We start from the raw sequence: 13642 nt of genomic DNA on the forward strand, positions 1-13642 counted from the left end.
TCTCTTTCAGATTCTTTCTTTTCCTTTACCTCCCTGGTTCCTTTCCATTATCCTGGTTCCTGTAGTTATGTCTGGATACAAACTCACTTATCAGGGTGTGATTCTAGGATCCACATATGAGGGAGAAAAAATATCTCGATTCTTTTTCTGAGTCTGTGTTACTTAACTTATTATAACAGTTTCTAGTTTCATCCATTTGCCTGCAAATTTCATGAGATTTCATCTTGACATTTTGTTTTCAATAGCCTACTTTGTCTCAATTTAATTGAAAACTGCCTTATTCAATTAATTGGAGAAAGACCAAGGACCATGTTTATATCACAAAGAGAGAACAGAAGTATATTATGCTCCTCTAAATATCCAGTTTTATTCAAGTGTCATTACGATTTATTCTCATAGTGTTTAAAATAATATTCTAAATTGTATCAACTCTGATTATACTAATATTAATTTTGATACATTAGAGATATACTTAGCCTCCTATTTCCAAAGACAGAATGTCAAGATTTCAACTATGTCTTAGGTTTTCAGAACAGTACCTTAGTAGTTCAATGATTACTTTCTTGATTCCCCTTAAAGAGAATCATTTTCACTTTTACTAGTCTTTTTAAGAAAAATGAACCAGTTAGAAAGTCAATTTCTTCAGTTGTCATAGAATTTATTTTCATTGATTCCTTGATTTTTTAAAATGTTTTTGAAGTTCTTTTCTTTCTAAATCTGTGGCTATTCCATGGTATATAAGACATATGATTCAATATGAAACACAATAAGATATGCTTCCTTATTTTGTAGAATTTTTATCAGTATGAAAAAGTAGCAGTATGTATTTTTGAAAGAATCAAAAAGGAAAACAATCCATTCTTTTTTATTATAATCAAACAATTGTGAGTTAATTTTAAATAGAGCTATTAGCATCTTTTGGTTCATTTTGTTCCAAATTACAAGGTGCTCATATCTTCCACTCGGATATATGTCTGTCTTAATTAAGTTTAAGAGAATTCACAGAACAAAGAGAAACATGAAATAGACTTCTTTCAGTGAATTTCAATAAACATTTTCCTAGGGATGAGTGAATTTATAACAAGTTCTAGTACATAAAGCCATATTTGTCAAATTCATTCAAACTGTGAAAAAGAAATCAGCTCTTGAACTCTCTTATAGTCAATGAGCTATGTAGAATTACTAAGGAATCCAAAATCCCATCAGAATATTGTATAAATTGGATAATTTATTCTGTTCACTTTTTCTTGCTAGTACAAGGCCAACGTGAAGTAATTTCATAGAGAAATCAGAGGTAGCCTGAGTTACATGGTGTAATCCTATTTCTAAGAAAGAAAAGAAGAAAAGTAAAGTGACTGAACATTATGAATTACACAAAGACCTCTGATGTAAATCTTAGGAAATAGTAGTATGCTGTCACAGTGCAGTGACCACAGTTCAAGCCTGATGGGCTTGGGGACCCCGACGGATAGAAATCAGGACACAGGGGATGCAGAGGTTTATGTGTCAGTCCATGTTTATTGTGAACCAAACCAAGCTTATATAGGAATCAGATCTGGAGTAACCAAGGAATAACTGTGGATACATCACTAAACAGAAAGTAACCAAGGAATAACCAAGGATACGTTATGTTACTACCAAGAATACATTACTTCACCAACCGAAACTCACCCAAAGTTTACAGTATCCAAGATTAAGCTACATAATATTTATAATATCTTAGATATAAGGTGTAGTGTTTGTGATTACTCTTAGCAACTATTAGAATTCATTATTTCTATATAGAAACCAAACTAACGGTTCTGAGAAACTCTGGTGTCCATAAACTGAAACAGAGCTCTTTGGTTATGTTTCCAAGACTGCCAATTAATCAGGGAAGCATAGCCTTTCAACTCAGACCATAGAAGCAGAGAGCACAGGGAAAGTCCCAGGGTGGAAGCATTCTTTCTCCAATGCTTAAGTCAAGGCAAGCTGCCACAGCCTAATGCAGCAATGGCTGTGCCCGTAATAATAGCACCTCCCAACAGTATGCTATGTTCTGGCCATGACCATTATATGCAATTAATTTCAGAGAGCATATAGAAATTAAAAACTAAATGAATTCCTAGCATGTAAGCTAGCAATTTTGGATTATGCTACAAGGCAGTTCTCACAAGTGACACATCTACAATGCAACCTCTAGACCTAAGGCTCAGGGAACATAGCAAAATAGCAAAGTTTCTTCATGCAGCAGGGGGTGATTAACACATAAACAGTTCTGATCTTTTAGGGTAATACTCAGCACTAGCTTTGTCATTTGTAGGCAAAATAAATGTAATTAAGGAATGCCATATACATTAAGAGATTTTTTTCTTCAGTATTGTAGATTGAGCATAGAGCTTTGCACATTCTAGTCAAGTATTCTGTTACTGAACTACATTTCTAATTCTCTTTAAAAAATAATTTGACCCCACCAGATGGACTTGAACCAGTGTCCAGTCTATAAAGAGGAGGGTCAACACGGAGGAATCTTTTCCTCCATGCTTCCAAGAGAAGCCAACAATGGTCGAGCAGGACCTTTGACTTATCTTCACATAGATGGAACTGGTAAAAGAAAGGAGCCAGGGGCTCCTCCCAAACCCATGGGACCCCTGAGGAAGAGATCCTCAAATGACCTCAAGAGTAAAAACAAATCAGTTTATCTGGTCCAATTGTATGTCCTTAAACACCCAAAAGGGAAGTATAACCAAAGATTAAAGGGGCCAACATAATATCATAAGAGCATACATATATATAACTAAAAGTTACTTGACAAACAGCAAAGCCAGACAGGTGATACCTTCAGACGAGCTGTTGGCCAGGAAGGATAAAGGCTCTTCCAGACAGTAACCCAACACACTACTGGAAAAATGAACAACAGACCCCAATTCTATCCAAAGGAATACTGACAATGGATTGCCGTAGATGAGGAACAGCTGATCCTCCTGGGACAGGGACCTCTGGCTGACTAGATTTACCAGAAAGGCAGATGGGGGGAATAGATGGAGGTCCTGACAACACAGTGGACAGTGGCAGGGGTGACAGAGGATGGTGGCTCTAGTGGGAAAGGAAGGCTGTCTATCTGACGAGTTTATATTCATACTCAGATGCCAAGGAACTCAGAAAGTAAGCGACTGTGACCAGTAACAGTCATATACATATATATAGAGATTAGAAATGCATGTGCAAACATCTCAATGTCAATTTCCTTAAAATGAATTTTTCTGTATGAAACTTTGTATTTTAACTACGAAGTGGAGATCTTTTTAAACGTTAAAAACTCATTTAATTTTATGTCTTATAGAGTTTATAATGAGTAAAAGATTGTACAAGTGTAATTATTCATCTGTAAACATAAAAATATACAGCAAATTTTGAAAGAGATGTACCCTAGCTCAGAAAAAATGTTATTGAATAGGTTAATGCTGTTGTAATGAAATGCTTCTTCTAATAAACAAAAAAAAAACACCAAAAAACCCCAGCATATTTTAAAATGAAATGGAGATCTTCTTTAAAGGGTAAAAACTCATTCAATTTTATGTCTCACAGGGTTTATACTTAGTTCAGTATTGGATAACTGTATTAATTCAACTGTGAGCCTAAAAATTTCCAGCCACTTTTGAAAGAGATGTATCCTTGCTCTGGAATGTGTTACTGAATATGTTAAAGCTGTAATAAAATGCTTCTTTTAATCATTTGGTTATTAAATTTAAAAAAAAATTAATAATTCTTCAAAGCATAAAAATTAGCTCCTTATTAATTAGTATATGTGAAAAACATTACTATTGAAATCTACCTGATGACTTTATATCCATGCTCAGATGCCAAGGAGCTCAGAAAGTAACCGATTGTGAGTAGTAGTAATCAGATATCTAGAGATTAGAAACGCATGTGCAAACATCTTAATGTCAATTGCATTGAAAATGATTTTTTCTGTATGAAACTGTATTTTAATAATCAAATGGAGATCTTTTTTAAAGGTTAAAGCCTCATTTAGTTTTATGTCTTATAGGGTTTATACTGAGTACAATATTATATAGCTGTAATAATTCAACTGTAAACCTAAAAATGTACAGCCAGTTTTGTAAGAGATGCATCCTAGCTCAGAAAATTGTGTGGTTATTAAACAATTTTTAAAATTTTTAAAAATTAAAAAATATAGTATCGAATGATATGGTTTATCCTGAAACTTACTTATTCTGTTCAAGACTGTATTTTTGAGATGCAACCATACTGACACATTTAGTTCTAGGTCCGCTCTTCTTCTACATTCCCCTGATGATAAGCACTCAGGGGACTTCTGGCCTTCTGTCATAGCTGGACCTGTTGTGCTGTCTGGTTTTTAAAAATTAAAAAATATAGTATCGAATGATATGGTTTATCCTGAAACTTACTTATTCTGTTCAAGACTGTATTTTTGAGATGCAACCATACTGACACATTTAGTTCTAGGTCCGCTCTTCTTCTACATTCCCCTGATGATAAGCACTCAGGGGACTTCTGGCCTTCTGTCATAGCTGGACCTGTTGTGCTGTCTGGCACACATCTGTGCATCTGAGCAGAAGATAACAGAGCACATCCAGCTTGGGACCTGCTGATATACAGGTTTCAGTGAATCTGCTGTTAGGAAATCACTGTCCATTAGTATACAGGAGTCCTCTTTAGCCACATCTCTAAAATCTAATGTTGTAAGATTTCTTAATTTTGGCTACACTTGAAAGGTGGGAAGGGTTGCCTTATTGTGGGTTTAATTTGTATCTCTCTTATTGCAATAAAAATGACTGTAGTTTTTTTTTAAAAAAATAATAATTTAAGAAAATTTTACTGTTATATAAGAAGACTTTGAGCTTGTCGTCTTCCTGCCTCAGCCTCGTAGTAGCTCGATTACAGGACTGTACCACCAGACCCCGCAGGACAAGATGCTTTCTATACATGCCTGAAATTCCTTCAGAAATAGTATTTTATTTTAAGGTGGTCATCTTAGGTGGGCTCTGAAGGTGGAACCTAGAGCCTTGCATGTGCTAAGCACTTTACTAGTGAGCAATACATCCACCAGCCACAAGTTTGATATTTTTTCAGTAGTGTATCAGTAATCCCAACCCTGCTCTGTAACAAAACACACAGAATCTTGCAGAGAAGCTCAATTTTTGTCTGGCTTATTCAGCTGTGCTTCTCTGTAAATGCTTGTACGTCTATTTTTTTTTCTTATTCTGGACTTCCTCATTTTTCTTTTTCTACCTTTTCAGACAAAGTGTTTCTGTGACATCTCTTTTGTTCATCCTCCTCTCATTCTCAAGTTCTCTTCCCTAACTCTCGTGGCTCAATGGCAAGCCCCACAGCTTCTTAGAGTCCTGGGTCCTCTCATATTTGCATTTCATCAAAGCTAATTCCATCTCTTCTTTGGTTCTCTTCTGCTTTGACAAAGGCCTAGACCTCCAGTGAATGCTAACACACCTGTGCCATCACAGAGGACACAGGAGTGAAACATCTGGTTGTCCCAGTTAATTAACTCTCTGTGAGCACTGATGTTCACAACCAGCAAGTGCTGTTATGTTTCAAGGGAAGTTACCCATCCCATCATGTGATCTCTCCCATATCATCAGAACAGGCTTTGCAGTTGATTCCAATATAGGATCTCCTCCTCCGTTCCCCCATGTAATAAATTTCTAGGTCCCAGGATATAGTCTACTCAGAATCTTTCTAGAAGCCATTCTAAATCCTTCTATGTTGATTGACATCTTCTCCCAAGATTATTTCAATAACCCATTGAAATCTGATGTGACAGAAACAATAAATAACAGATAAAACTTTGTTTATTATCCACACGTAAAGACATGCAGCAATATTTTTATAACTTCTAAAATGGGCTTTCAGGATTTTTAAAAATTTTGTTTTAGGAACAGAGAAAAATCTATTAGATAAGGATAAATTGCATAGCTTACTGCTAGCCAAAAACATTTCTCCCTAGTTTCCAGAGTTTATTACAGAAAATTGACATTTGAAATACATGTGAATAGGTCATAGTGCTATATTAGAATGATACTATATTTTATAACTTCTGCTCTAAATAACACAGATTCATTACAAATTAATTTCTAAACCTTTCATAAATGAACTTTATTTTCATGAGATAATTATAACATGTTCTACATTAATCACCAACCACAGTAAGTATCTGAATATGACACTAATAATTATGCTCTCGGTCTATAAGATTTTACAACTCCAAAATTAGGCTTATTGGTTATTTTTGCATATTTTTGTAGGTGTGTAAAAAATTAACTGTCTGAATAATGAAGTCATTTCCAGAGTCAGGGAGCTCCCTGCATTGAGATTTATAAGGCTCATCTGAGCAAGATGCTAGGAAGCTTTAAGTACCTTAAGCCCAATTTTTAGTCCCTGATAATTACAAACTAAAGAAAAAAATATTATGATAGCATAATATATCCTTATTGGTTCCCTATTCCAACTTCAGCTACAGTAATTCAATCACATTTTATGTACTTTATATTTATCATTGTGAATAGTGCTACAATAAATATGGATAGATGCCCAAGTATCTCTGTGGTATATGCACCTAGATTTATTTAAAGTATTCAAATATGTATATAAATATATGACCAATAAGTTCATCCTCTGAAAATTAACTTTTCATTGCATTATCCCATTTATTTACTTGGTTATTTAATTTGGGGGAGTTCTTTGAGTTCCTTATACATTCCAGTTATTGGTTACTTGTCTGATAATTAGCAGCTATTTATCTTATTCTATACGGTTTCTTGACACATGATTTTTATCTTGCTGTGCAGAAGCCTTTTCATATCATGCAATCCAATCTATGAATACTTGGTATTTTTTCCTGAGTGATTAAAGTGTTTTTAGGCAGTCCTGGCCTGTGACTGTATTTTCAAGTGTTTTACCTATATTGCCTCTGTTTTAGAGGTTCAGTTCTTATAGAAATCTTTGACCAATTTTGAATTGATTGACTTGTGCAGGGTAAGAGACAAGGAGCTAGTTTCATTCTTCTATTTGCTTTCCTAACATATGTTTTGGTGTCAATCTTGTCTTCTTTGTTTGTGTAATTATTTAATGCATTCAACAAGATTGATTTTATTTAAAATGAATTTGGAACAGAAGATATTTGTTAATCTAAGTAGTTCTCTATGATGTTACCATTATATTATGGCTTTACTATATACTTTGTTACATAATATAGAACTTCTGTATTAAAATACATGTAAATTTGCCATCTAAACCATTCGGGAACACACAATTTGATGACCTAATGCATTTACAATGTTGTTCAACAATCACCACTATGTAGCACCTGAACACTTTCATTACCCCAAAATGAAGCCTCCTGCTCATAAAGCAGTTACTGCCTATTTCCCCTCCCACAATCCCCAAGTAATTATTAAGTGAGTTTATCTGCAGGGATTTGTATATTTTATATTAATAGTCATATGTATATGGTCTTTTACCATTTTTCAATGTTCACCCTTGTTTATCATGTGTTAGTACCTGTTTCTATTTTTTTAAAAAAATTGAGACAGGCTCTCTACTGTAATCCAGACAGGCCTTGAACGTGTGGGAGATTTCCCACCTCTGCATCCTGAGTGGAAGTGATTACGGATATTAGCTACCACACCATGCTTTATTCCTTTAAGGAACTGAAAAATACTCTATTCTATGAATATAATACATCCTTTTTATCTATTCAATAATTGATGGTTGTTTTCACCTATTGACTGCTATGGACATTTGTGTGTTTTTAATTACTCATTTGCAATTGTTTTAGGTAATACATCCATACATAGAATTCTAGCTCAGATAATAAAATTATTTTATTTGCATTTCTGTTTTCAAATACTGGGTAATACTTGTTCAAGAAAATATTTTGGGCTCCAGGAATACTGTATTTGATATAGACTGGATGATTCATTAACTAAAAATAATTTGAGCTCTAGCTTTTGATGGACTTGGTTCCTCCGTATAGAAAATAGCAAGGAGATAGATAGCCTGTGAGTAATTCTCAAACAGTACATATAAGAATTACTTAGTCTCTATAAGAAAGATAGCTGAAAAAGCCAGAGAAAGCAGGCCAGTAAGCAGCATTCCTCTGTGATGTCTGTGTCAGTTCTGTCTTCCAGGTTCCTGTCCTGAACTCCTGCCCTGTATTTTCTTGATGACAAATAATAACCTACAGGCTGAAATAAACCCTTTTTCCTTCACAGGCTACTTTCGTTCATGGTATTTATGACAGCAACAGAGAGCAAACTAGAACAGAATTTGTGGTCTTGCCATAATAGACCTGACCATGTTGTTTTGGGGAGGATTATGGAAGTGTTTGGAACACGGGCCTGGAAAAGCCATTGAGTTCTCACAGCTTAATGGACTATTCTGTGGGATCTTGGAAAATTAAAATGCTGAGGGAAACGCAGAAGAAAGAGGCCCAAATTGTGAAGTTTCTGTGGCAAGTAGACTATCAGGGCTGCTTTTGTGATATTTTCAATTAAGAATCTATGGAAGTGAAACCTTCTGCTTCACTTTGACAGTGGATACTGATTAGCTGATTATTAAGAGACCTTTATCACTGAGGTGAAATCATCTGGGTAGTATTTCCTCAGAGCCAGCAAAAAGAATCTGTGTTGGGTGGGGAGAGCAAGGCTATATCTCAAACTGGAAGCCAAACAGACAGGTATAGGAGTCGCCCATATGGTACTGGTTTTCAAAGCGTGAGATGGTCATGGAGAGAGCTGGTGCTTGGCACTGTGTTGCCAGAAAAGGCTGTTGGAGAAGTTCAAGGTCATTTGCCTTAAAGAGCCCAGGACTTAAGGGGTCAGGGAAAGAAGCCAAGTCTTGGCATCCTGATAGGCCATGGGAAGCCACTGTTGAAGGTGTAGCCTCAGTTGCAGTGGAGACCCAAGAATTTTGTAGATGCAAGGGCCATGACATGGCTGCTAAGGACAGTAGCAGGTATGGAGTGGAGAATCCGTTACAACAGAGGGACATGGCAGAAAGCAGCAAAATGCAACCAGATCAGAAAACTGATGGGTCATCTCTTCAAACCTGAATTAGTTGCAGAGAATGAAACTGGAAGTTGAAAAAGCTGGACACTCACCTTCTTTCTCCAGCTAGACCACACCAACTAAAAACTCCCAAAACGGCACCACCAATTGCAGACAAAGTGTTCAAATACTTGGAGCATATGGGGAGGCATTCTCATTCAAGCCACCAAAATTTCAGAGTATAGTTCCTTTTAAGTGCTATATTATTGTTTTTACTAGTGCGTTTTTCAATTAAAAAGTTCTTTGCTCATCAGAGACATTCACATATCATTTCACTTTCCTATATACTTTTAATGACAAATCAATGCTGGCCTCGTTAAATGAGTTTGGAAGTTTTTGTTTATCTTCAAGTTTTGAAGTGTTTGAAAAAGATCAGTGTTAAATCAGGTAAAAGCACTGGCTTCCAAGACTGATGCCTTGATTTTGATCTTACAAGGTGGCACATGTTCACACACACACACACACACACACACACACACACACAGATAAAGTGTAATTTAAAATAACTTTAAAACATTGGTAGAATTACTAGTGAAACCATCTGGCTGATTTAATCCTATTGCTAGTTATTAGTATAGTCAATTTTCAATTTACTTTTCAGTCACTTGTAGAGATTTTGGTTCTCTAGATATTTATCTCTCTCCTCCTAGGCTGCCTCTTAGTTTGGGACTGTGGTTGTTCATACACATTTTCTATCATCATTTTGATGTAGCATTCATTATAATGTATCCTTCATTTTGCTTAATTTAAATATCTTTCTTTTGATGTAGTGTGGCTTAATCTCTGTTGACATTTTCAACAAAGCACCTCATGCTTTCACTGATTTTTACATGTTTTTTGTCATTTATATCTCTAATTGTGTAACTTTTTCTGATAAATTTGAGTGTAGTTTGTTTTTCCTAGACTTTATGGAGATGTAGTATAAGGTTGATTTATTTTTGAATGAGTTTGAAAGGGTTGATATGAATTCTTCTATGAATGTTAGAAGCTATTTGATGTTGGAGGCTACTTTCTTTAGAATTTTTAAAATTATTTTTACAATATTTTTATGGGTCTCTTCACATAGTCTGTTTCTTCTTGATTCAATGTCTGTAGTCTTTATTTTTCTAGGAATGTGTGAATTTCCTTCTTAGTATTCCAGTTTTCCTGATATTATTTAATATCCTTTTATATACTAGTTATATAATAACTGTAATAGTCCATTGTTTCTGAAACATCCATTGTTTATTTTAGTGTGTCAGTTTTTAAAGGACTCTAGGCTGAGATGTAGGTTGGCTGATAGAGTGCTTGGCTAATATACAGGAAGCCCTGGATTTGATCTCCAGCATACAAAACTTGTCATAATGGTACATGCCTACAGTACCCATACTACAGCGGTGCACACAAGAGGATTAGAATTTTTAAGTCACCCTCTGCAACAAGTTAAAGAATTACCTGAACTACATAATACCTAATCTCAAAATTCTTTAAAGTTGGAAACGAAGCATGGCAGCACACCCTTGTAATCTCAGGTTTTAAATTGGTTTCTAGGTTCCTCACAAAGGGCATTCTTCCCTATATTCTTGCTGACCCAGTGTCTCTAGTAGGAGATGAAGGATTTATGAGTTTCTGTGAGCTCCTGGTTGTCATTGTGCTATTATAATCCTACTGGTCGCCCTATGTTTTTTGACTAATTTAATATATACCCATCATTCCCTAGTGCTGGTTTTAAAATATTTAAAGCAACACTGATAATGCTGACCAATGTAATGTGGGGTAACCCTTTGTAAAATATTTTCCTTGTCTCATGCATTAATATGATGACTGTACTCTGGCTACTTATTTTACAAATGACAAAGTGAGGTACAATTCCTGAATTGCTGAACCCAAATAGAGCTGTGATTCCAAACCAAGTCATCAGGTTCTCACAGGTAATGATCAAATTTGATGGATTATATTTATGCTTATTTTCCAGATATTATGACCCATTTGTGGCCTATTTTCTACCAGGAAGTGATCAGGACTTTTTTGTAAAGCCTGATTCTGGAAAACTTCCTCCATTTTACACTGAAGGAATTCTCATTGTCATAGGATTCAAACCCCAAATGTACAGTAAGAAATATCATGCAACACTTGTAATACAGGTAAGTAATAAGGGCAAGAATGAAAAATGTTTGCTGCCACTAAAAGCTATAAGTGTACCAAAAAGAAAATATTCCACCCAATGACTCAAGACAATTACAATATTGCCTTGCAAAAATCACTTTACTTCAATTGCTCTCTCTTGTTTAACTTTCCTTTCTCCAAGTCAAATAATTTAAATATTGAATATAACAGAAAATTTTGTTAATGCCAGGAAAAATTAATAAACTACTTACATTTAATGTTAAGAAAATATGGCAAAGACAAAATTTATAGATGATTTGTAGTCACATAACATTTCTGAAAAATTTTGTTCAAGGACTGTACATTACTTGAAACAAACCTTTTAAAAAATTATTAAAACATATTGTCAAATAATTTTGAATTGAAGAAATATATTGTAAATTGGACCATTTCTATAGAAAATAGTGATATTTTGCTAAATAGTTAAGGTACATACAGTATGGAAAATATATTCAGTAAAGGGAGTTTTTCTATAGAATTGCATACATACTTTGTAGTACGAAGTTTTAGGCTAAAGACAACGTTTAGATTATTTTGGAAAAGAAAAATAGTACAACAGTTTAGTTTCAGTACACAGGCCCAAAAAGCATGTTATCATCTTATCACCCTACAACTCCTGCTACCAAAGAAATCTCTAGACTTTTAAATTAAATATGATTAGGTACTGCCATCAACAAAAAATATTTTAAATATTGTTGCAATAAAAACTTGGATACTCATTGAGAGAGCAACTTCTGTTTATTTTTTATTAAGAATTTGGAACACCTAAGACATGATAAAATGGAGCCTCTTTTGCCTTGCATTGATAGTAGATACTTTGATGAAGCTTATATGAGAGTCAAGTTGACATTGAAACATGCATTGTAGAAATGATAGGGAAGCTTGATGAAATCACCACATTATGGTGATCTAATATGATATGCACAATGAAAAAAACAGTTGACATGCCAAGGTGGTTGTGGGAAAGTTTACGGAATCCCACCTCTAGATGATGAGATACAAGCAATCAATGAATGCTGAAGGAGGAGAATCATTTTCTTACAGGAACTAATATACTGAGAGGTAATCCCAAATGAGCAACCCTAAAATCAGGTATGCACAAGAACCACTAGATAGACTAGAACCCTTATATACATATATATGTATTTTTATTATATGTATAACTGTATATGTAAGAATAACAATTAAAGCAGAAGCCAAAAAATTTGACAGGAATGTGGGAGGGAACATGGGACAGGTGGAGAGCACTAAGAGGTATAGAAATAGTGCAATTACAATACTCATGTATGTAATTATTATAAAAGAAATATAAAAATTACTAATGAATTAATTTAAATAAGTAAACCTAATGCAAAATAAATATGTAGCATAATAAATATATTACTGAATATACTTCAAAATACGTTTTTTTCTTTTTAGTCACATGTCAATGGTGCCTAAGAATGTTTGATATATATGTTAAAATTCTAATTTTTGACCTACAAAGTATCTCAGTGGGTAAAATTGCATGTTGCTATACCTGAGTACCTGATTACTTTTTCTGGAATCCACTTGGTAGAAGGAGGGAACCAATTCCTAAAATTTATATGCTGACCTTTACATGCATGCCATGGCACATGCATGTACACATACACACCCAAGCACAAACTATATAACCATGTAAAAACTAAAGCAAAATTCTAATTTCAATAATTAAAACAAAAAGCTAGGGAGTAATCAGAGGTGACACCTAATGGTCACCGCTGACTTCCTCAGTGCACATGCACACATATTCATGAGCACCTTCACACACATGTGTACATTTCCCATAAACACATACATGCACTAAACAGACTTAGAAAACTCCAAGTTTGGGCTGGAGAGTTGTTTCTGTGGTTAAGAACACTAATTGCTCTTGAAGAAGACTTGAGTTCTCAGTACCCACATGGTAGCTAATGACTGTCAATGACTCCAGTTCCAGTGTACCTGATGCCCTCTTTTGACCTCCATAGACACTGCACACACTTGCATACTCTTAGGCAAAACACTCATAAATAAAATTAAAATAAATTTTAAAACATTTAAACCCACCTTAAATATCAAATCATAAAATCTTCGTATTTATATAAAATTATGTGTATAAGATATATATATATAGTGATATAAAATGTATAAAATGTATGTCATGGGGCTGGAGAGATGACTCAATGGTTAAGAGCACTGGCTGCACTTTGCAGAGGACCCAGGTTCAAATCCCAGCACATATGTGATGGTTAACAGAAGTCCATAACTACAGTTTCAGGAGAGTCATTGCCCTCTTCTGGCCTCCATGGGCATTGTATGACATTGGTGCACTTACATACGTAGAGGCATAACACTTATACACACCAAATGAAAACAAATAAAAAAGTTTAAAGGATGTATTTTATATA

At 34.7% G+C, this 13642-nt stretch overlaps 1 protein-coding gene across 1 annotated transcript in view; it reads left to right on the forward strand.

Annotated features, from left to right (window-relative positions):
* Nucleotides 1-13642, forward strand: part of Cfap47 (cilia and flagella associated protein 47) — a 337765-nt gene that overhangs the window by 321102 nt on the left and 3021 nt on the right. The window contains exon 63 of the mRNA XM_029561230.1: nucleotides 11041-11209. Within this exon, the coding sequence (XP_029417090.1) occupies nucleotides 11041-11209 (169 nt within the window). The remainder of the gene's footprint in view (nucleotides 1-11040; nucleotides 11210-13642) is intronic.

Source organism: Nannospalax galili, unplaced genomic scaffold, assembly GCF_000622305.1.
Source record: "Nannospalax galili isolate Female #2095 unplaced genomic scaffold, S.galili_v1.0 scaffold1733, whole genome shotgun sequence".
Lineage (NCBI taxonomy): Eukaryota > Metazoa > Chordata > Mammalia > Rodentia > Spalacidae > Nannospalax > Nannospalax galili.